This window comes from Hyperolius riggenbachi, chromosome 6 (assembly GCF_040937935.1).
Source record: "Hyperolius riggenbachi isolate aHypRig1 chromosome 6, aHypRig1.pri, whole genome shotgun sequence".
NCBI classification, from domain to species: Eukaryota; Metazoa; Chordata; class Amphibia; order Anura; family Hyperoliidae; genus Hyperolius; species Hyperolius riggenbachi.
Genome location: NC_090651.1, coordinates 212776871 through 212801980, shown reverse-complemented (window position 1 = coordinate 212801980; position 25110 = coordinate 212776871). Strand labels below are relative to the sequence as shown.

Sequence of the window (25110 nt, the reverse complement as noted above, 5' to 3'; positions counted from 1 at the left end):
TCACTAAGCTTATCTCCTGTCTTTAATAATGTTTCTATAGTTATCACCATGGTGATGAGGCATGTAGTATTCAGGAAACATTTTACTTTAGGCAAACCTAAAGTTTACTCTTCTGTCTTTAAGTTAACTCTTCAATCCTTAAAATAACTCCAGAATTCTAGACAGGCTGTTAATTAACTGCATGTGAAAATAACTAGAGGAGATAACTTAACTACAGAGGAGGTAACTTAAGGAATGAAGAGAGAAGATAACTCTCTCACTGCATGGTGGCAAGTTTTATCTAGCCTTATTATCTCCAGCATGATCTTAGTGAATTGAGGCCATAGGCCTCAATTCACTAAGCTTATCTCCTGTCTTTAATAACGTTTCTAGAGTTGTTACCATGGTGATAAGGCATGTAGTATTCAGGAAACAATTTACCTCAGGCAAACCTAAAGTTAACTCTTCTGTCTTTAAGTTAACTCTCCAAAGTTAAAGACAGGCTGTTAATTAACTGTGTGTGAAAATAACTACAGAGGAGGTAAATTGACTACAGAGGAGGTAACTTAAGGAATGAAGAGATAAGATAACTCTCTCACTGTGTGGAGGTAAGTTTTCTCTTGCCTTATTATCTCCAGCATGATCTTAGTGAATTGAGGCTGGCCTCAATTTACTAAGATCATGCTGGAGATAATAAGGCAAGAGAAAACTTACCTCCACACAGTGAAAGAGTTATCTTATCTGTTCATTCCTTAACCACTTGCCGACCGCACACTCATAACGTGCGTCGGCAAAGTGGCAGCTGCAGGACCAGCGACGCAGTACTGCGTCGCCAGCTGCAGCCTAATTAATCAGGAAGCAGCCGCTCGTACGAGCGGCTGCTTCCTGTCAAATCACGGCGGGGGGCTCCGTGAATAGCCTGCGGGCCGCCGATGGCGGCTCGCAGGCTAGATGTAAACACAAGCGGAAATAATCCGCTTTGTTTACATTTGTACGGCGCTGCTGCGCAGCAGCGCCGTAAGGCAGATTGGCGATCCCCGGCCAATCAGCGGCCGGGGATCGCCGCCATGTGACAGGGGACGTCCTGTCACTGGCTGCACAGGACGGATAGCGTCCTGTGCAGCCCGGATCTCAGGGGGGGGAGCAGGTAGGAGAGGGAGGGGGGAATTTCGCCGCGGAGGGGGGCTTTGAGGTGCCCCCCCCGCCACCCACAGCAGGCAGGAGAGATCAGACCCCCCCAGCACATCATCCCCATAGGGGGGAAAAAAGGGGGGCAATCTGATCTCCCTGCCTGCACCCTGATCTGTGCTGGGGGCTGCAGAGCCCACCCAGCACAGATCAATCAAACCAGCGCTGGTCCTTAAAGGGAAGGTCCAAGCAAAAAAAAAAAATTGAGATTCACTTACCTGGGGCTTCTACCAGCCCCATGCAGCCATCCTGTGCCCTCGTAGTCACTCACTGCTGCTCCAGTCCCCCGCTGGCAGCTTTCTGACCTCGGAGGTCAGGGCCGAATTGCGTACATTTTTACACATTCCCGCTAGTGCTGGAACATTAACACATACATTTTTACGCGTTAGTGGTGAAACGCGTAAAGTTTTGTTCCTGCACTAGCTGGAATGCGTAAAAATGTATGCAATGTGGCCCTGACCTCTGAGGTCAGAAAGCTGCCAGCGGGGGACTGGAGCAGCAGTGAGTGACTACGAGGGCACAGGATGGCTACATGGGGCTGGTAGAAGCCCCAGGTAAGTGAATCTCATTTTTTTTTTTTTTTGCTTGGACCTTCCCTTTAAGGGGGGGTAAAGGGTGGGTCCTCAAGTGGTTAAAGAGAATCTGTACTCTAAAATTCTTCCAATAAAAAGTATACCATTCTAATCATTATGTTCTCCTGGGCCCCTCTCTGCTGCAATCCTGACTTGTAATTGCCATTTTTATGCAGTAGACGTATAGTTGGGAGAACAGTTGATGTTATAAATGCAGAAGGTGGTCAAACCATTTTTTTGTTTATGCACCCTCACTTTATAGGTTGATACATAAAAACCAGTTTACTAGTTTCTAAAGCATTATTTGATTTTACTGCATACTTACATACGCATCATACACAGAGTGAAGAAGATAAAAATATCTACACATGAAACCCATCGCTACCAGAGCCTACTTCACTTTGGGGGGGGGGGGGGGGGGGGTTACCATGCCCTGGTCTGATCTTTCTGGTGTAGGCAGTGGGGATACTACGACTTCTTGTGTAGACATCTACACAAGGACACAAGGAGAGGCATGTCCTGCATCTGTCTCCATTCTCAAGGCTATTAACACAAGGATCAGCTTGCTAACACTTGCGTTTAATGTTCCTGCATCAACTCCACTGTAGACAATCACAAGCTCCGCTGACAAAGGAGACACATAGAAATGAAGAGTTGTCAAGCTGATCTACCTATGCATTGATTGTAGGAAGTGGTGGCTATCGCAGGTACTCTAGTTCATAGTTTCTTAACCTGTGGTACGCGTACCCCAGAGGGTACTTCTGAGGGTTCCAGGGGGTACTCAGGCTTGATATACTTAGCCAAAAATAACAAATTTAGAGTTTTAGAAAATGATAAATCTTATTTAAACACCACCAAATTAGTATTTTAGCTAATTAAAAGCAATAGTAAAAGCTTGGAAATGGTTTAAAACCAATTAAAATGTACTACGATTAAATATATATTTGTCAAGGGGTACTTGTGATAATGTTTACCATGCTAGGGGGTACTTAGTGAGTATATGGTTTTAAAAGGGGTACATACCAATAAAATGTTGAGAAACACTGCTCTAGTTAAGACTCATAACTAGCCTAAGGTATACCTAACCTTGATCCACATACATCGGTGCATTTCCCCGCTCCTTTTTTTTTTTTCTTCTTAGACAGGAAGACGTAGACTTGTTGCAATGTTACATTATTTAGCTTACAAGAAAGAAAAAAAAAGACATCCTTCAAGTTCAACCAGAGGACAACACTACCCAGCACCCCCACATAGCAAACCCAGCCCACCTGTCCCACTCACTCCCCTAAATGGGGCAAAGATGAGGGAATGGGAGGGAACATCGCACTAAGTCTTCCTCTCCCTGTCTGAAAATGTGACTCATGGCAAAAGTCAATTTTTTTCCAGGAGTGATTGTGGATGAAGCATAGACATATGTGGTTCTAGCATGAACATAGCTGGTAGCTTTGTCTTGGATCAGGTATACTTAAAGAGAAACTCCGACCAAAAATTGAACTTTATCCCAATCAGTAGCTGATACCCCCTTTTACATGAGAAATCTATTCCTTTTCACAAACAGACCATCAGGGGGCGCTGTATGACTGATATTGTGGTGAAACCCCTCCCACAAGAAAAGTTCGAACTTTTGTGGGAAATAGCTGTTTACAGCGGTTTCCAACTGCCAAAAACCATACAGCAGCTACATCACCTGCCAACAGTAAAATGTTCACTGGAGTTCCTACTTAAAGTATCTTAGCCTAGTGACAGGTTTGTTCTAAATACCTTAGAATCTTGCTTTATAGCACTTTTTACACAGCACTGACACACAGCACTGACAAGTCAGTCAAATATAATTATAAAACTAAACTATACATATGTACACTCTTGTGCTAAGACAGAAAAAAGAAGTGGAAATGAAAAATAACTTCGGTCAATACTCAAATTAGGCCCCATAGTTGCAATAATGAACAGAAAATGCTAGAGTTTCAATGCTATGAAATTAGCAATAACACACGTCTACTATCTACCCCTAGATGGACGTGTGGATACGGACACACACACAGATGGGTCATCTCTAAACCCTGCAGAGGGCGCTGTGTGGAGGAAGATTTGGTTATTTGGGCCTGTGAGCCCTCTGCCATCTTCTTGCTGGGCACCTCACCTGCTCTGGAAGTAGTTTGCTAGCTCTGACGCTTCATGATTCAGGCTCCTCAGATGCACGATTAAATTTCCAGAGTTGGTGAACATGGCGCCGCATGTTTTGCACTCATATATCCGAGGCTTGCGGATAATGTGCCGGGAAACCCGCATGTGGTGTTTGTATTCCCCGAAGGAAGTGAATGTGGCACTACATATCTGGCACCGGAAACAGCGTTTACCTTCGTGTTTCAGTCGATGCATCTTTAGCGAGTATGCCCGAGTGAATTTTTTCCCACAGCGATCACACTGAAAAGGTTTAATTCCTGAAGGAAAAGAGAGGCACACAGTCAACACAGATAAGGGCCAGAAAATAAAGTCACAAAAAAATACACTGATCAGCAAAAACATTCAAACCCTTAGCCTAATATTGCGCAATACCCTCTTGCGCCACTAAAACATTTCTGACATATCAAGACACTGACTTCACAAGATCTCTGACAGTGTCCTATAGTATCTGGCACAAACACCTTTGCAACAGATCCTTTAAGGGCCCGTTTCCACTATCGCGAATCCGCATGCGTTGCCCGCATGCGGATTCGCACAGTCAGTACAAGTGGATGGGACTGTTTCCACTTGTGCGTTTCCCCGCACGTTTTTCTGTGCAGAAAAAATCTGCATGGTAGGGCCCTCAGAATTCGCCTGCGTGTGGAATGCAGGCGAATCGCACGCAATATATTTAATAGGGAAATCGCATGCGTTATCCCCATGCGTTTTTTGCCGCGATTTCGCATAGGTATTAATGTTAATTTACACAGGCAGTGACATGGTTAAATTCGCATACAGCCTTACCTATGCGAAATCGCATGCGAAATTGCGGCAAAAAACGCATGCGGTGCTTCGCCGGCGATTCCGCAACGCTATAGTGGAAACGGGCCCTAAGTCCTGCAAAGTGGGGCTTGCATGGATTGGACAGTTTTTTCTAGCACATCCCCCAAATCAGATTAAGATCTGAAAAAAAAAACTTGGGCACCCTTTTTCACATGATCAAGGTCTAACACTCACTTACCCACTGAAAGCACTTGTGCCGATAGACAAGGGCAGCAAAGTCACACTGATTGGCCACATAGCCCCATATGCACCAAGCTGCAATGCACTGTTCTGACATTGTTTTTAATGAGCAGTATTAAGTTTTCCAGCAATTTGTACTACAGTAGCTCTCCTCTTGGATTTGATCAGGTAAGCTAGTCCTCCATCTCCATGTGCATTATTAAAGCGTACCCTAGGTGAACCTCAGGTACCAAAACACATACTTACCAAAGAAGAGGGAAGCCTCTGGATTCCATAGAAGCTTTCCACACTGTCCTCTAGTCCTCAGTGGTGCGAGTACAGCTGCACTTGCACAGTGTGCACGAACGACTCCTGGCTAATGTGCAGGTAAGACCGTGCTTGTGTGCCGTGCTGATGTGAGATGTACGGCCCCGATGTGTGTGAGGGTCCCGGCAAACGGAGGAGGACCAGAGGACAGCGTGGGAATCCTCTGGAAGATCCAGAGCCTTCCTTCTCCTTAGGTATTAGCTAAATTTTCAGCTTGGGTTCTCTTTAAGCCTTGGGATACCACAAACCTTTCCTGTCAGTTTATTTAGTTCTTCCTAGTAACACATTTGGTGTGACCTAAGCCCTGCAAAATGGGAACTCTTCAATAGACTGGCCATTTGGAAATGCTCTGTCAGGGCAGTCTAGCTATAGCATTTGCCCTGACCACTGTCACTCAGAAACTTAAACGTTTCCAATTTCTGCTACTTTGATTGTTCACTTGCTGCCTAATAGTGGTGAGCTCTACTGCTCGTAATCAAAATTACAAGTACATTTTGCTGGCAGTAGCAGTAAGGGGGGAGGCTGTTGTGTTTAACTTACCCATGTCAACGCCTACAGCCGATGCAGTTCACTCATGTTTCACGTCACTAATATGCTTCCTTCTTCAAACCCGGAAGGAAGCATAGGAGTGGAAGTGGAACGTAAGTGAACCGCATCGGCTATAAGCGGCGACATGGGTAAGTTAACCCCCTCTCTGCCATGGCCAGCAAGATGTACTTGTAATTTCGATTACGAGCGGCGGAGCTCACCACTACTGCCTAATATATACCATCTTTTCACAAGTGCCACTGTAGCAAGATAAACAATGTTATCAACTTCGTAATGTTGTTGGTGTAAGTCAACAAAGAATCAATAAATAGATTAATTGGTTTTTAATGTTGTTGCTGATTAGGTGTATGTCAGTAAAGAACCAATAAACAGACTAAATGTTATTGATACATTATATCTGTATTAGAAGGAAAACGGAGCATTTACCAAAGCAGCTTAAAGGGAACCATAGATGAACATCAAAAAGATTTTATACATACTTGGGGCTTCCTCCAGCCCCATACGCTCTGATCGATCCCACGACGCCGTCCTCCGCTATGAGAACCGGGACTCCGCTCTTCCGTCAGTCGGAGCCAGTCTAAGCGTAAGGGAAGTGCGCTGTTTGCGTATCTCTGCAGCAGCCGCTGGAGAGATACGTAGAGGGCGCACTTCTCCTGCGTAGGCTGGCTCCAATGACGTCAGTGACGGGACCCGGTTCTCGTAGATGCAGGCAGCGGAGGACGGCAGTGTGGGATCGATCAGAGCGTATGGGGCTGGAGGAAGCCCCAGGCATGTATAAAATCTTTTTCATGTCCTCATCTCTGGTTCCCTTTAACCTTTTTCCGACCGCGTCACGCCCCAGGACCGCCTAACGTCGATTGGCGTAAAGTCCTGGGGCTGTAATTTGCATGAGATCGCACGCACGCTGCCTGCGCATCTCATGCTCGGAGGGTGGAGCTCCTCCCCCTCTTCAGTCGGGAGACTGTTAGACGGCGTTCACGCCGTCTATTTACACTGTGCAGCGCTGCGATCAGCAGCAGCGCTGCACTGGGGACAGCCGTGTGACACAGCTGTCCCCCTGGGGGACAAGAGAGCGATCAGCTCTCATAGGCAGAAGCCTATGACAGCCGATCGCCGTAATTGGCTGGCTGTGGGGAGGGAGGGAGGGAGGGAAGGGTTTTAAAGAAACAGGGATTTTTATTAAAAAAAAAATAAAATAATATTTTTTATAAAACAAACAAACATGGGGGAGCGATCAGATCCCACCAACAGAGATCTCTGTTGGTGGGGAGAAAAAGGGAGGGGGGGGGGAAATCACTTGTGTGCAGTGTTGTGCGGCCCTGCAGCTTGGCCTTAAAGCTACAGTGGCCAATTTTACTAAAAATGGCCTGGTTACTAGGGGTTTTTTTGAAATGTTACAGTCCGAAAAATTGATAGCAATTCTTGAATTGAACATATATTTAAAAAATTGTATGGTGAGTGTATGGTGACCTTTAAGCCCCATCTACACCATACAATTTTTTGTCCGATTCAATTCAATTCATTGATTCGATTCAATCCGACATGTCCGATTAGGATTAGATTCGATTTGCCATTGCAAAACAATCGAATCCTGATCGGATATGTCGGATTGAATCGAATCGAATCAATCAATTGAATCGGACAAAAAATTGTATGGTGTAGATGGGGCTTAACGGTAACAAAAGTAAAGTCATGTAAAGGGGGGGGGGGGAAGAAGAATGACCACATTTTCTTTTTATTGCAGTCATTCGTTTTCAGTCCTGGGAAATGGCAAGGTTCATGACTGATCTACATGGTGGTTCCAAGAAAACGTTTAAGTGGGAAACTCCACCCAGAAAGGGAAAAGACAGAAAATCCAAAACGTGTTTCTACACCCTTTCCACAGCATCTAAAAGAAAAATAAACCTTTTTCTCAGATTGAGATTTCATGTAGCATACTGTGGATCTCTGATTGTTTACAGCTCTCCAGTGCAAAATAAACACATTTTAAAGGCCTTTTTCATATTTAATTCTGGGAGCTGCATCTCATTTATTAAACCCAGAAAGCAGAATTAGCTTCCCAATTACTCAGTTAAAATTTGTCCCAATGAAAGAATGATAAGCACAGCAGAACTCCAGGCATTACATTCTTTTTTTCAACTAAAAGTGGCCAAAAAATTAAATCAAATACTGCTATGTGCTGACAAGTACCAGTGCTCCACTTCAAATGTATATTTATGTTACTCAAGGCTCACGATAACTGACGTGTTTTAACTTTCCATAGCAGTGCATCGCGAAAAAGCTTTCAGTTAAAATGTGTATAATGTGAACTGAGCCATAGGAAAGCATAGACATTACCTTCAAGGGGTTCTGTAGTGGAATATAAAAACAAAAAAGTGCCACTTACCCGGGGCTTCTAGCGGCCCCCTGCAGATATCCTGTCCTGCGCGGTCACTCAAGAATCCTCCATTCCCCGCCACGGGTCACCTTCCAATTATTCGTCTAACTAGACAAATGTCACTGCAGCTACGCAGCCGTGTGCACCCTGGCTCCCACTCGTGTGTTCAGGAGCTTAGTGCACAGTATGAAGTTTTCTCGTACCGCGCCTGCGCAATAAGCTCCCAAACAGATGAGCGGGAGTAAGGACGCGCAGCCGTAGCGACATTCATCTAGGTAGATGAATAATTGGAAGGTGACCCGCGGCTGGGAGCAGAGGATTCTTGAGTGACGGCGCAGGACAGGATATCTGCAGGGGGCCGTTAGAAGCCCTAGGTAAGTGACACTTTTTTGTTTTTATATACCACTGCATAACCACTTTCACATGCACATCAATTGTCTGTTCAGTTTAAACTGACAGCAACAGATGCAGTGTAAAAGGACCCTAGGAGATAAACTCCGTTCTCTGAAAAGCTAACCTCTGCCTCATGCTGTATAGCAGTCCAATGTGATAGCTTCTAAGATTATCCAAGGATTGGATTAAGCTGGCCACACACTTACGCACAAATTGCCAACCGATAAGCCAAAATGCTCAATTCCATTCTGAATGGAATAATTTCAAAAGGGAATAGAGTTTCTTCGCACACTGCACAATGATTTCCAAATTGATTGAACTGCGGTGCTGTATTGTTTGACGCATTGCAATGCTATGCCCCATCGATCTACTGCCACTCCCGCCCCCAATCGACCTTAATCTTCTGTTCTGTCCTATCCATACTTTTAATCCATCTTTGGTCAAAATGACCAACTGGACATTTTGGCGAGATCTATTCCCCGCAGATCGATCAAATCTGCAGCAAATCGAACTGTAAAATTGCTAAATGAACGGGCACCTTTAGTGACTCTAATTGCAGGGTTTAGCTCCAAGATCGGAATAAGCTGAAGCCTCTTTGTGAAAATAAATCCCTTTATCTTCAACACTGCCATTAAGCAATGACCACTCTAGCGGAATTAAACACCACCTATTCTAAAGGCACATATGCAACTATTCCACCCAGCTGTCATCTAAACTTGGTCTGCTGGATGATAGTTGGATGTGTACGCTGGCATAGACAAAACGTGCACCTGATAAAAGGTGATGTGCCCAATCCAAAGGGAGGATCAACCTGTCCAACTAACGTGCCGAATGGCCACGTGTGTACAAGTAGTTTAAACAACGTGTTGTTTTTGAATGCAGACTTGCTGGTAAGCATGCAGTATTTATATGAGTTGGTTGTTTAGCTGATCAGCATGCGTGTACATACTTGTAGTGTAAACAACAAGTTGTGTGGCTGATCGTGTTGTGCAGTTGGTTGTGCATTAAGTTGTACATGTGTATGAGCCATAAAAGGGACACATGCTATAATAATGTTGAGAAACAATGTTCTTGACTACAACTACATTTCTGCTCCAGTAATCCTTGCAATTACCTAGATAGATGCACTCCATTTTATAAAATAAAATAAAACCATAACCACAGAGCTGGATGCTACAGAGAAACAGTGAGACTTGGAATGACGTTCATGAGTGTATGAGGAAGCAAACCTTGGTTGGTGTGTGCAGCCAGCACAAGAGATGGAAGCTGAGAGAGGAGTTGAGAGATGACCACAGACAGGCACTATGGAAGGTTATCCCCGCCCACCCCACCAGACACCCACTACTGACCAGAATGGATCAACATGTGCTGCTTGAGGTTCTGGATCCGAGTGAAGCGCACTCCACAGGTGGGACACTGGAAAGGTCTGTCCGGCCCATTTGGACTAGGCCGCTCTGTGCTGCTTGTGGAAGGTGTCAGGTACAGCTGGTAGGGGTACTGCACATTTTCCAGTCTGAAGAGAGGCAACACAAGAGAACCTGTCATTGTACTACCCCAGCCCCTCAAACACAAATGAGTTCATCAAGAAGGGTGAGAAATTTTCTGACCCATGATGAAAGCAACCATACACTATTAAATGCTTTTTAATTCTTTAGATGTTAGAATCAATAAAAACAGAAAATGCAGGAGCAAGTAAGCACAGTGCTCAAGTTATTTTTTTTCCCTGTAGCTCTTTACTGGAGTAAGCTGTACAAAGCTATCAGGGGCAAAAAACAGATCGATGCTCCAGCATCTGACAGGATATAGGGTACTGCACAGCAGTATCCATAAAAAACTAGCATCAGCCAGGTATCGATTGTTTACATGATCTAAAGCCTATCTAACAGTGTATGGTTGACTTGGTGTAATATTTTCCACTCCAAGCAGTTAACTGGAATCCCTCTTACAAGCTTTAACCTGCAAAAGCAACAAGGAAAAAGCGGTTTTGTGGAATGGTGGCAAAATCACAGTGATTGCGATTCTCATGCAAGTGAATAAGAATTGCTGCATAAATGTTGCATGCAGCACTTGTAAAAGCACAGACGCAGCCAGTGTGGACTAGGCCAAACTATTCAATGGAGAGATACATCATACATGACTTCCTTTAACTTTATATGGCTCTTCAATCTGCACAAATCTGAAGTAAAATAAACTTATGAAGCCACTTTTTCCATTTAAATTTCATTTTGCATCGAAAACTAAGAACTACTACCTACATGGTGTTTGTATGTTCTACTAGTGTTTGCACGGGTTTCCTCTGGGAATTCTGGTTTCTTTCCATAGTTCAAAATCATACTAGTAAGTTAATTTGTTGTGGACTTGAGCTAGGATCACACTTGGCTGTTCAGTATAGTGGACAGTGAAAGCTTAATCTGCGTTACACTGCTGTGCATTCCTGATGGTTTCCATGTTATCACTGGAAACTGAAAGTTAAGGTAGTCCCTCTACAAGGAACATGGTAGTAAAAACATTGGCGGCAGCAAAAACCTGACAGAGGTGCTTCCCCTAACTCAAGGTTTATAAAATGAAGGGGAAAAAAAACTTCTATGCATGCAAACCAAACACAGTATAATCTCGTTAAAGTTAACTCTGAAATAGTAAAACTTTGGGTATAGTAAACTAAATGTCCAGGTCCCAGCCAACCAACATTATAAATATATAGGCTTAACCCCTGGTATAGTAAAGCCAGATAGAATAGAACTTCTGTTATAGTAACCCTGTTTTTTGGACCTTGTGGTATTCTGTATCTGGCTATAGTGGAAAGTGGGTGGGCGCATGCATCATACGTCAGTCAGAGATCCATAAGCCGTGGCTGGTAGGCTGGCAGCCACTAGTAGCCTGCTTGCTATCTGCACACTACTCTGGACCTGCGTAGAGTACCTCAAGAACACCAGCTGGTGGGACCTATGCTTCCTGTGTAAGCTGCTGCCTGATTACTGAGAGATTTGCCCGTTATCTGTGACTTGCTTGTGCATGGCTGCAACACTACAGTATTATCCAGGCTGCACAGAAATGTGGACAGAGGTGCCCACTATCAGTACTATACCTGTATTAAATGGTGAGACCTATGTTACCGGTGCAAGCTGTTGCGTGAATAATACATGCAAATCCCTTTATATTGAATACTGAGCCGTTCCCGCCGCGCACCCAATTGAGCAATTTGGCCCAAAATCTTGCAGCATGCGTGATCGAGAATGCAAACAATTTTCGTCCCCGAGTAGGACCGGCACCACTCCAAAAGGATAGTGTTTAAAGCTCTTTTATTCAATCAAAAGCATGGCTTAGCAATAACAGACGCTGTTGCAATTTGAGAAAGGGCATTGCCCGAAACAGTGCCTGTTATTGCTAAGCCATGCTTTGATTGAATAAAAGAGCTTTACTATCCTTTAGGAGTGGTGCCGGTCCTACTTGTGGATGCATTGCTGTGGGTCTCTATGGGCACTGAGACCTTGACCGAGGCACACTCAAAATCTGCTGATCTTTGGTGCTTCTCCTGAAACATTGCTTGCTGAACCAATTTTCGTCCCGAAATTGGTCGGGCATGTACTTGGCGACACAGATTTTCATCCAATTCTATTACAATAAACGAATCGAATGGTCGATCGGCCGCCAAGTCACCTGATGTATGGCCACCTTTAGGCACAACAATAGACAATCACAATATCAAAGGTTTACTACAGTAGCAAGGAAAAGTATGTAAACCCTTTGGAATTATATGGATTTCTGCACAAATTTATCATAAAATGTGATCTGAACTTCATCTAAGTCACAACAATAGACAATCACAGTCTGCTTAAACTAATACCACACAAATATTTAAATGTTTCCGTGTTTTTATTGAACACCCCATGTAAGCATTCACAGTGCAGGTGGAAAAAGTATGTGAACCCCTAAACCAAGAGCCAATTGGAGTGAGGTGTCAGCCAGCTGGAGTCCAATCACTGAGATGAGATTGGAGGTGTCTGTTACAGCTGCCCGGCCCTATAAAAAAACATACACACCAGTTTTAAATTTGTTTTTCCCAATTCCTAATGTGAATGATGCCTCGCACAAAAGAGCTCTCAGAAGACCTACGATTAAGAATTACTGACTTGCATAAAGCTGGAAAGCGTTAAAAAATTATCTCCAAAAGCCTTACAGTTCATCAGTCCACAGTAAGACAAATTGTCTATAAATGGAGAAAGTTCAGCACTGCTGCTACTCTCCTTAGGAGTGGCCGTCCTGTAAAGATGACCGCAAGAGAGCAGCTCAATGAGGTGAAGAAGATTCCTAGGATGCCAGCTAAAGACTTACAAAAATATTGGCACATGCTAACATCCATGTTAGCAATTCTACAATACCTAAAACACTAAACAAAAATGTAGTTCATGGGAGGATACCACAGAGGAAGCCACTGTTGTCCAAAAAAAACCCCATTGCTGCACGTTTAAAACGACTAACAATAAAAACGTCCCCTGGGGCATACTCACCTCGGGAGGAGGAAGCCTCTGGATCCTAATGAGGCTTCCCCTGTCCTCCTCTGTCCCACGGGGGTCTCACTGCAGCCCTCTGAACAGCAGCCCGACAGACCTGACATCCTGTTCAATATTTACCTTTCCAGGCTCCAACGGGGGCGCTGTTGCGGCTCTTCTGACGGAGATAGGCGGAAATAGCCGATCTCCGTCGGGTCCACTCTACTGCGCAGGAGACTTGCTCCTGCGCAGTGGAGCGGCCCAACGGAGATCGGCTATTTCAGCCCATCTCCGTGGGAAGGAGCGGATACTGCGCCTGCGCTGTAGCCAAAAGGTAAATATTTACATCGCCGCCGCTCCGGGAAGATTTTCGCCGCCACCGTGGGACCGAGGAGGACGGGGGAAGCCTCAATAGGATCCGGAGGCTTCCCCCATCTGAGGTAAGTACCCCCTAGGGGATTTTTATTTTGTTACAGATTTTCTTTAAAGTTTGCAAAAGAGCACCTGGAAGTTCCAAAGCAGCTGGCAAAATATTCCGTGGACAGATTAAAACAAAGTTGAGTTGTTTGAAAGAAACACAACACTATGTGTTGAGAAAAAGAGGCACAGCACACAGACATCAAAACCTTATTCCAATTGTGAAGTCTGGTGGTGGGGGCATCATGGTTTGGGGCTGCTTTGCTGTGTCAGGGCCTGGACGGATTGCTATAATCGAAGGAAAAATGAATTCCAAAGTTTATCAAGACATTTTGCAGGAGAACTTAAGGCCATCTGTTCACCAGCTTAAGCACAGCAGAAGATGGGTGTTGCAACAGGAAACGACTCAAATCATAGAAGTCTATCAACAACAGAATGGCTTAACCTTTTCGGGACCGGCCACCTACCCCCCCTTAAGGACCAGGCATTTTGCGCGGGAAGGGGGTGCGCGCGTTTGGGGGGGTCAGGCAGCCGGATCCCGTGTGTGACTGCCTGGAATTGTGTCCCCCCTTGGTGGCCTGGGCCCCCCCTTCTGCCAGCAGCCTTCACTTACCTTCCAGGCTCCAGCGATGAGCCGCACGGGACCCTCTTCTCCGGCCGGCATCTCCGTTCTGTCTGACGATCAGTTCCGGGTCGCGGCTTGATGACGTCATCAAGCCGGGACCCGGCGCTAACGTCAGATGGAGCAGAGATGCCGGCCAGAGCGGAGCACTGATCGTCGCTGGAACGGCAGGGAGGTGAGTGGATCCTCTTCTTTCCCCCCTGCCGCCGCAGCTGTCAAAGTGATCACTACGATCCGACGGCGATCGTAGTGATCATGTAATCAGCAGCCATACGCGATGGCTGCTGATCACTCGGGGGAGATGTCGACTGTCATATGACAGCTTAATCTCCCCCTCCGGGTGCGCACGATCGCGTCGGGAGCGGAAATTGCGGGCCGGCGTAGATTCTACGCCGCATCAGGCTAGAACACCCACAAGTGCGGCGTAGGATCTAATGCACGTGGTCCCGAAAAGGTTAAAGGGAACCTTAACTCAAAAACAAACCATGAGTTTCACTTACCTGGGGCATCTACCAGCCCCCTGCAGCCATCCTGTTCCCTACAGTCACTCATGGCTCCTCTGGTCCCACGCTGCCAGCTAGTTTCGTTTTTAACCGACTCAGAGTCGGCCAGCATTCCCGCTGGTGCAGAAAGCTATCGCGGATATTAACAAGTACATTTTTATGTGTTACAGGTTCAATGCGTACATTTTTACATCGTTAATGTCCGTGATAGCTTCCTTCACCAGCGGGAATGCGTAAAAAGATACGCATGGTGGCTGGCCAACTCCGAGTCGGCAAAAACGACCCTAGCTGGCAGCGGGGAACCGGAGGAGCCATGAGTGACTGCGAGGGCACAGGATGGCTGCAGGAGGGTGGTAAATGCCCCAGGTAAGTGAAACTCATGGGGTTTTTTTGAGTTACGGATACCTTTAAACATAAGAAAATACGCCTTTTGGTTAGGCCAAGTCAGAGTCCTGACCTCAACCTGATTGAGATGCTGTGGCATGACCTCAAGAAAGTAATTTACACCAGACAGACATCCCAAGAATATTACTTAACTGAAACGCTTGTACTCATTGCTGTGATGCAGACTGAGGCCTGACATATGCTTCTTTTCATATGCTTGACCTGAATGAATAAGCGGTCTTTGCCGGAACGAAATTGAACCGCCAATGGGTGGTTCTCTTCTCCACTAAAGATTAGTGATTCTAAGTGGGAGGTCTGATTGTGAGCGCTTTGCAACAATTCATTTAGCAATGGATATATTGGAGCAATAAGGCCTAACATCGACTATACCAGTGTTTATGAGCATTATTACATATATGGGGAGAAGCGAGAGTCTGGGATGTGATTGGAGTTGTGTGTGAGCGGTGGGATGATGTGATCCACTACACTAGGCTTTTTAAGATTTTTTCACTTTTGTATGATATAATCAATAAAGTTATGATATTTTAATAGATAAACTGTGTTTTTTGGGTGATATTTCTGGGATATACGCCCTCTTTTTCGTTCCTCTAAGGTTTATGATACTTAACTGAAATAGTTCCATAAAGAGGAATGGTCAATAATTACTCTTGACCATTGTGCGCATCTGATCTGCAACTACAGGAAACGTTTGGTTGAAGTTATTGCTGCCAAAGGCGGTTCATCCAGTTATTAAATCCATGGGTTCACATACTCTTTACACCTGCACTTTGAATGTTTACATGGTGTGTTCAGTAAAAACATGGAAACATTTAATTATTTGTGTGGTATTACATTAAGCAGACTGTGATTGTCTATTGTTGTGACTTAGATGAAGATCAGATCACATTTTATGATCAATTTGTGCAGAAATCCATATAATTCCAAAGGGTTTACATACTTTTTCTTGCTACTGTAGTAAATCTCTGATATTGTAAACCACTTTGCCTGGTCCCTTGGAGTTTACTACAGTATAAAGGGATTACTACTGCAACACTAGCTGGCCTTGAGTTGGAAAAATATATCTGTTCCAATAGTAATGTAAACCATGGATATCAGTGCTGAAGTGGGGAAATGAAAAGGAACATTGTACGATAAATACCTACCTGTCATCGTCGTCAGCATGGACATTTGTGCTTGCCGTTCCCTGGAGATTAGCCAATCCCTCCCCAACGCCCTCATCAATGGAGCCTGGTACACAAGAAAAACAGATGATTAAGGTCATACAAAAATAATGTGTTATTTAAATTGTACCAGAGATCATACAGTACAAAGAACCAAAACTTATCTGGGGCTTTATCCAGCCCCATGAACACGCAAGTCCCTCACTGTCCTCCCGCAGTCTGCCTTTCAGCTGCGATCAGCCCTGGTATTTGCTTCAATCGGCTCCAGTCTGGGTCTTCTGTGCATGCGCGGACCTCCCGCTCATGCGCAGAAGACACAGACCGACACGACTGAAGCAATTACCGGGGGCTGATCGCAGCTGAATGGCAGACCGCGGGAGGACAGCAAGGAACTCATGTGTTTATGGGGCTGGAGGAAGCCCGGGTAAGTATCGATTCTGTGTACCTTATGATTTCTGGTTTCCTTTAAAGAAAACCTGTAACATCAACAAGTTCCCCTGGAGGTTACTCACCTCGGGAGGGGGGAGCCTAAGGGTCCCAATGAGGCTTCCCACGCCGACCTCCGTCCCTCGGGGGTCTCGCTGCAGCCCTCCGAACAGCGGCAATGTAAATATTTAGCTTCCTGGCTCCTGCACAGGCGCTGTGGCGGCTCTCGGCTCTGAAATAGGCCGAAATACCCGATCGCTGTTGGGACTACTCTACTGCGCAGGCGCAAGTTTGCAGTGCCTGCGCAGTAGAGCGGACCCGACTGAGATCGGGTATTTCCGTCTACTTCGGAGCCGAAAGCCGCAACAGCGCCCCCGCTGGAGCCTGGAAAGGTAAATATTGAACAAGCTGTCGGATCTGTCAGGCCGCTGTTCGGAGGGCTGCAGCGAGACCCCCGTGGGACAGAGGACGGCGTGGGAAGCCTCATTGGGACCCTGAGGCTTCCCCCTCCCGAGGTGAGTACCCCCCAGGGGAACTTTTTAATGTTACAGTGTCTCTTTAAGGATTGGGTACATGGACTGTTCTTGTGCATTTTATCTGGGGTTCTGTACCACTCTGAACTTAAGATAAACACATAGTTTGATTTTCGAAGATCACATGGATCAGTATTCACCTGCCTTTCAAAATCTCTTAGATATTTGTATGCTTTAGGTTTGCATTTTCTATTTTCCTGCATTTGAAACCCTTTTGTGAATAATTTCAACTCAATGAGTAGCTGTGAGGCTGAGAGGAAAGGTTACTGAATGGCAAATGAAGAGTCTATTTGAATGCAAATAAAACTCTTTACAAATGCAAATAAAATGCAAACAGAAAGATATATGGGGATATTGCTGGCCATGTTAGTGGCTGCTGTAGTCTGACACAAACTTCTAAGCATTGCTAGTAAAGTTATCAAATGCACCTGCTAATATTTGGCTCACTAGGTGCTAGTGCAGACACACAGTAATTGCTGAACAGAACAAGCTTTGTGAGAAGAACACAAGCAGGAGATATTAAACAGCATTCTTGTTTGTTGTTTAGCAATTCTGTATGGTGGATCACTTGTTTCAGTTGCAGTGAGCTTTAGTTGCTGCTAATGTTGCTATAGCCTAGACACATTAGAACACGTCCTTTAGCAGTGTGCCGAGATACTAGAATTTTCTTGCCCAATACAGCACAGCCCCCTGTATCCGGTGATATTTTTGGACGGTTTCTCAAGCAACCAGCAAGCACACGTATCTGGCATCAGGCAATCCCCACCTGTGCCGGATACAGGGGGCTGTGCTGCATTGGGCAAGAAAATTCTAGTATCCCGGCACATTGCTAAAGAACGGACGTGTTCTAATATGCCTAGGCTATTAGCAACATTAGCAGAAACTGTTTAGCTTGCAGAAGACATTAAAGGGAAGGTTCGGGGAGGGCTGTAAAAAAATAAAAATCAAAATCCACTTACCTGGGGCTTCCTCCAGCCCGTGGCAGGCAGGAGGTGCCCTCGCCGCCGCTCCGCAGGCTCCCGGTGGCCTCCGGTGGCCGACCCGACCTGGCCAGGCCGGCTGCCAGGTCGGGCTCTTCTGCGCTCCAAATGCCGGCACTTCTGCGTCCCACGCGGACGTCATCGGACGTCCGCCGGGCTGTACTGCGCAGGCACAGAACTACTGCGCCTGCGCAGTACAGCCCGGCGGACGTCCGATGACGTCAGCGCGTCCACGTGGGACGCAGAAGTGCCGGCATTTGGAGCGCAGAAGAGCCCGACCTGGCAGCCGGCCTGGCCAGGTCGGGTCGGCCACCGGGAGCCTGCGGAGCGGCGGCGAGGGCACCTCCTGCCTGCCACGGGCTGGAGGAAGCCCCAGGTAAGTGGATTTTGATTTTGATTTTTTTACAGCCCTCCCCGAACCTTCCCTTTAAGTCTCTGACATGACCAGTGTTCCCCCCCAGGCTCTTTTAGCTGGGTGCTCCACCCAGCTAGTTTTGGTGAGCACCCGGTTGTCTTGACCCACTTCCCCTTCTGCTGTAAGCAGAGAAGTGCCGGCCCTGCATTCCCTCATCTCACCCCACCTGGCTACTTTTTCATGCCACCCGGCTGGAAAAAATGTCTGGGGAGAACACTGATGATTATAAATTATACACTGCTTACAATAAATCTTTTACTGTCAATCATTCAAAAATATGTTTTTTTGAAATAGAAAAGGGCTTGTTTACACGTGGGTGCTTTTGGGGAGCACTTTAGCGCTTTGCTGATCACTGGCATTCAGCAAAGTGATGCAACTAATGTATCCCTATGGGATCATTATCACAGCAGCGTTTGCGATTTGCACAAATTGCAAACTCGTCACACGCAGCATTTTGATGGCGACTGGAATGTGATTCTCGTTCTCTTGAACAAGAATCCCCAATTGCAGGAAAATTGCCAAATTCTCATGACACGCAATCACAACTGCTCGGTTAACCAGCCCTAATGCTGGAAATACACAGTTCGTTTTTGAGCCAGTTAGATGGCTCAATAGATAATTTCCGACATATACGATGTCCCGCTCGATCGTTTCGCTGCTGGATTTGTGATAGAAGTCAATGGAAAAAGATAAGAAAAACGAGCGGAAGATAAGAGAATCGACTGCTGTATCGAACGGCGAAATGATCTGATGACGTGATCAGTACAAGACTCGGATGTCTGCAATACCCAGGCACAGGGACTAAAGTAAGCTTGTACACTACGGGGGAGGCAGCGGAGACGCAAGGTGGGGGGGGGGGTTGCTGTTACACACTGGGAGGGAGCTAGGCACAGAGGGGACTCAGATGTCTGCAGTCCAAGGGGGAACAAGACAAATAAGGCACCAGAGACACATGAGAGACCGAGTGGGACACAGTAGGACACATAAGAGGATAGAGGAGGACACAAAGTGACACATGAAAAACACAAGTGACACTGGAGGACACATAAGGGACCCCAGAGGACACATAAGGGACACAGGACGACACCATTTGGGGAGAACATATACAAGACGCTCCTGAAACATGAACGCACTAGGTTTAGTATACAGCAGTGTTCTCCCCAGGCTCTTTTAGCCGGGTGCTCCACCCGGCTAGATTTGGTGACCACCCGGCTGTCATCGGCTCACCTCCTCCCCTCCTCCTATGTTGTAAGCAGAGTTGCCCTGCATTTTCATCTCGACCCACCCGCCTACTTTTTCCTGCCACCCGGCTACTATTTCATGCCACCCGGCTGGAAAAAAATTCTGGGGAGAACACTGTACAGTATACATTTTTTTTAACCTGCATTTTGCTCTCTAAACCTGGGTGCGTCTTACATTCCAGAGCGTCTTATACGGCGGAAAATATGGGTAGTTGTGGTAAGTCAAGTCAAATGATGACTGTTTGCAGTAGGACAAAAAAAAAATGTACGGTTTGCAGTAAGATCAACAATCTTTTATAAGAGCATGCATTATGGAATAGAGATCAACAATCATTTATAAGAGCATGCATTATGGAATAGAGATCAACAATCATTTATAAGAGCATGCATTATGGAATAGAGATCAACAATCTTTTATAAGAGCATGCATTATGGAATAGAGATCAACAATCTTTTATAAGAGCATGCATTATGGAATAGAGATTAACACTCTTTTATAAGAGCATGCATTATGGAATAGAGATCAAGAATCTTGATTGTACAGTTCTGCCTGATTATACAGGACTGCCTTGCATGTTTTTCAGGACGTGGGAGCAGCTAACCATCCCTGAATTCTGTGGCACAGCTCATCAGTGGGAGCAGCTAACCATCCCTGAACTCTGTGGCACAGCTCATCAGTTTTTAAACATAAAATACAGCACAGTGTTATTTCTGCCCATTTTTGACAGTACCAGGTGCAGCGTCATCAACCTAAAAACTGCCATTAAAAGAAAAACAAAAAGTTAATTTCTTATCTGATTCTTTGGAAATCATTACAGACTGGCCCCAGTTGATCATACTGCAAGCAGTAGTCCTTTGACTTGGCATAATAAAACATTTCACAATAGGCTGCCTGCACTTGTGATTGCAGAACAGCACAGATGACACAAGGAAAATGGCACTGATCCTGCAATGTTTGCATTTCTGCCCTATGCTTGTAGTAATTTATAACTGACAATCCATGTGATCAGATGAGGCAGACGAGAGGTATTCAATTACTTCACAGAAACATCCAAAGGTCATCTGGAAACATTAAATACAACATTTTATTTCTTGGTAGGAAAACAAATCTAGTGATGTGAAGCATTCCTGAATCATTGAATATTATCTTCACTCTTGGCTGCGATCCTTGCATGCCAATACTCAGAGGCCTGAATAGTAGCAAGGCCTATGGAGCATGAATTTAATTGGTCCATAAATAAATAAAAAAAAACAACTTACATGCTAAAAATAACATGCAATATTGAGACCAAAATAATTATGGCTATACTGTCTACTGATTAGTCATCTACCTTGGTATATTTTGTTGATATATTAAAAAAGCGGTACTTTACTTAACTTACACCTTATACACACTTCAAAGCTTTGGAGCACAAGCCTTTCAAACACATTGTTCAGCTTCTGGACAAGTAGTGTCCACTATTTTATGCAGGAAGGTGTAGGCATCAGTAAAAAGAGATGGAGCGATTTCCAGCTAGTCACAGCAATAAAATTATGTACACACAATTAGCGGTGCTGGTCAGGATAGAGCTCAATCCTGTGGGTGTCAATGAGGAATATACCTAACAGTACTGTCTCTATGGAGATGAGAAGATGAACCACTGCATAGCGCATAACAGAGTGGCTTCCAGGAGGCAGGATAAGCATGGCACATTCACTTGGCAGAGATCCAGTGTGCTGAATCAGTACTATTAAGTAGTAAGCTATTGCTATAGAAAGTTTTTCAGAAGTCATGCATCACAGACTGGGTTTGATTCACTAAACCGTGATAACTCATATCACGGCTGCGCTAGCGGCTTGGAGCAAAATTGCAAAATTCTGTGCGAAAATATTTGCGATTGCGCACAAAACCGCTAGCGCAGCCGTGATAGGAGTTATCACGGTTTAGTGAATCAAGCCCCCTGTGTGAAAAAAATTGCCTTGTTCACCAACTCTTTGTAACAGTTTGTGTCGTCATCGTGCTAGAGACTAGTGCTATACCATGTAGCTTGGTTCCACTCTGTCACTATTCACTGAGGAATGATATACTGTTTGTTTCTGCCCTGCTTACACACACTCACTGCTTTTTTACAGATCATAGGAGAACAGCTGAGGGGTTTTTAGATACAGAGAAGGATCTGAAGAGGAGGAACTGTACTTTTTCCTTTGGATGACTGCACAACTAATTACTGGCTGGCAGACAGTGCAGTACATGCAGGAGTTGCTAGGATGCACACAGAATTGGTAAGCACCACTCATGTGAACAGAAAGCAGAACTTTGCAAGCCCAAGGTCTGTAGCCAAATGTGACGTGTCCGCATGCTGCAGAATTGCATCCGGCTCTTTGAATCTGGTGAGCATTGCTGCCGGTTACCACTTACTGAGAAAACAGGACTGAGTAATGCTTTGCGACTGTTAGACTCACTACAGATGCCCTGCATTATATATTCTGTTGTATGAGGCCTTAATGCCACCATCCTCTAAGAGGTATGTGTATAAAGAAGTTGCAATGGGATACCAGATCATCACTTTCCTAATCACTGAGGGATCTATTCCTGGCAAACACTACACATAGATTTTTAATAGATTTCAGCCTGAAATCTATAATAATATAAAAATAAAAATTGTATGGAACCATCGCTACCACCACAGACGGCACTATCTCCCCAAGAGCTGACTGAAGGGCCTCCAGGTTTCCCCACAAGTTAACAGTGCTCCCATGGGGCCCCTGCAGACTCGCCGCTCACCTGTCCAGCTGACACACTCCCCCCAGTGTATGTCCTCCTATCTCCATCACGTGCCGCCGGGTCACAGAGAATGGGCACCAGAGAGGATGAATACACAGAAGAGGAGGCGCACACAAAGCGGACAGGTGAGTTTCCACCGCTGTCACAAGTACTTTGCAGGGACTACTATTAGCCGGAGGGAGACCGGGGGGGGGGGAGGGGCCCGTTTTGCTATCACCAGCTATAAGGCCTGGGCAATGGGCCTGGGAGATCATTCAACAGCAGATTTGATTACATCAATCGACTCTGGCAGTGAAAATCAATTAGTGTATAGACACCTTAATTTTATAATCTTGTTTCCAGAAGAACAGTTCTGTTGTATGATATTTATCCCAAAGGGACATTCACTTGGACTGAGTAATGGATTGCCAGCCCTGACTGTTCGTTATCACCAAACAAATTAAAGGTACATTGTCCACCGACTTTCATTGCAGCTGCATACCACTACTTCTTAATGTGGCAATCTGCAGGAAACTGGCAAAGAGGGTGTTTAAACTCATTACATGGCATTTGTTACAATAAAAGTGGTGGTGATCAAAGCTGCGATCAGGTAGATTCCAAAGCGGATCCGAGATGAAAAACTAACTATAACAATGTCTTGTATATATATATCTTATCTAAAGTTTTGATAGTTTACACAGCAAATCTAGCTGCAAACAGCTTAAATAGAATATGATAAATTCTTCCTGCGATACAATGACAGCAGCCATGTTTGTAAACATTACACAGAGGCAGGCTTATGTGTATCTTGAGCACTCAGCCTGTGAAAAAACCTAACCCCCCCCCCCCCTCTGCCTCTGAAATCAATGGCTAGTAACACCTCCCCCTTCTACTGCCCAGACTGAGCTCCCATGAGCCCTTGCTACTGCCAAGGCTCTCTGAAAACCTGTGGGCGTCGCTTGTTTAGTTTATAGGGAATTAGAGTATTAAAACAAAAAAGTATTTGGCTTGAGGAATGCCCTATAAACAATAGGAAAGGAACACAATTATGCAATGAGTAAAAGTTCACCTCGGATCCACTTTAACAGATATGGCAATTTCAGAAAAAAGTAATGATCATGTGGAAAGTGGTAATCAGATAGAAGAGTGGAATCTTTTTAACCAATTTCTACTTTTCAAATATGGAGGACATGTCCTCATTCCAAGTGTCTGTTTTAACCTAGCCAATAAAGTGAACAGGCACTCTGGTTTCCTCCCACATGCCAAAAACATACAGATAACATTAAGCATACAGATCCATGCCCTATTTTTAGCACCGTAAGAGGCCCCTAGGTTTAGAGAACAAAGACCAGGTAAAAATAAAAAATCTAAATCCAGTTCATCCCCGATGCAAAGGCGCCTCGTAGAGCATCTTCCCCTCTTAAGCTACAGTGCACCACCAGGCCCCTAGCACAGTATCGGCAGCCAGTTATAGAAACAGCCAGCGGGATAAACATGTTACACTTCGTAAAAGCATTTGCCGCAGGCCAGAAAGAACGCAGCATGCAAAAAAGTTAGAGGAGTAGAAAAGCTATAACACTAGTGCAGGTCCCCACCAAACGCTGTTCCTCGGGCAACCCCCTCCAGCTAAGTGGTGGTGGAGGATGAGCAGTAGTGGACCACTTACAGGGGCTAACTCATGTTTTGCCAAGGGGTTGGCTGATCACTGGAAATTATGGAGGTCAGTTACGTATGTAGCTAAATACAAACAGGCCTTTGTGAATTTTCTAATTATATTTCAGTTAAAGGTTTTCTTATCAAACTGAAGCAGAATCAGATTCAATTCCCCATAGTTCCTAGCTGCTCCTGGTGACCATGTGGTTTTTCCACTCTTCCTGTAGCCTTCACCATGAAATGAAAAACTTCAGCAGGAAGAGTGGGATGCCCTCATAAGGCATGTAGACTTGTAGCCCCAAAAGAAAGAAGAAAACATTAGGTTTAACACCTAACATCTTCCAAGCAATGTTTCTAGGTGAAATGGTTGTGATTGCTTCAATGCTAAAAACAAACTTTGCTTCTCAATTATAGGTACCAAAGTTTCAGAGGCCTTAGAAATACTTCAGTATGTTCTTCAAGTCACAACGAGGTTTCACATGTTTTCATTTGTGGCACTACCTTCCCTATTAATAAATTGCAGTACCTTAACCACATCTGAACACACTTACATTGGTTAGTATGTGTGAATGTGTGAGTAGAGGGAGACTGCAGAAGCTGCAAGAGAAATTGAGACAATTGGGGCATTGTGGGGGACTACTGTGGAAGATATCTGGAAAACCAGGGCTGTGGAGTCGGTCCAAAAATCCACCGACTCCGACTCCTCAGTTTAGGATTCCACCGACTCCGACTCCTCTAATTTGCATATTACAATTTTGTTGATTAAAAGTATGTAACATGAAATTCGTCTCTTAACTGCCAACGCTTAGGAATTTTACAAGACAACTGAAGTGAGAAGGATATGTAGACTACTATATTTATTCCCTTTAGACTAAAACTAGTCCTTGGTAAGAGTACTTGTAAAAAGGTACAAACCGGAACAAAGAACATCTATCAGGCCCTAGGCAATGTACGTATGGGTACATGTAAGAA

The 25110-nt window shown here is 45.0% G+C and overlaps 1 protein-coding gene across 5 annotated transcripts in view; it reads right to left on the bottom strand.

Moving 5' to 3' along the window:
* Positions 1-25110, bottom strand: part of ZBTB44 (zinc finger and BTB domain containing 44) — a 123269-nt gene that overhangs the window by 43731 nt on the left and 54428 nt on the right. For 4 of the 5 annotated variants that reach the window (XM_068240388.1, XM_068240386.1, XM_068240389.1 and 1 more), the window contains 3 exons: positions 16130-16214; positions 9900-10063; positions 3880-4180 (listed from right to left, as the gene is read on the bottom strand). In XM_068240388.1, the coding sequence (XP_068096489.1) occupies positions 3880-4180; positions 9900-10063; positions 16130-16214 (550 nt within the window). The remainder of the gene's footprint in view (positions 1-3879; positions 4181-9899; positions 10064-16129; positions 16215-25110) is intronic. The other variant, XM_068240390.1, reaches the window with a different exon arrangement.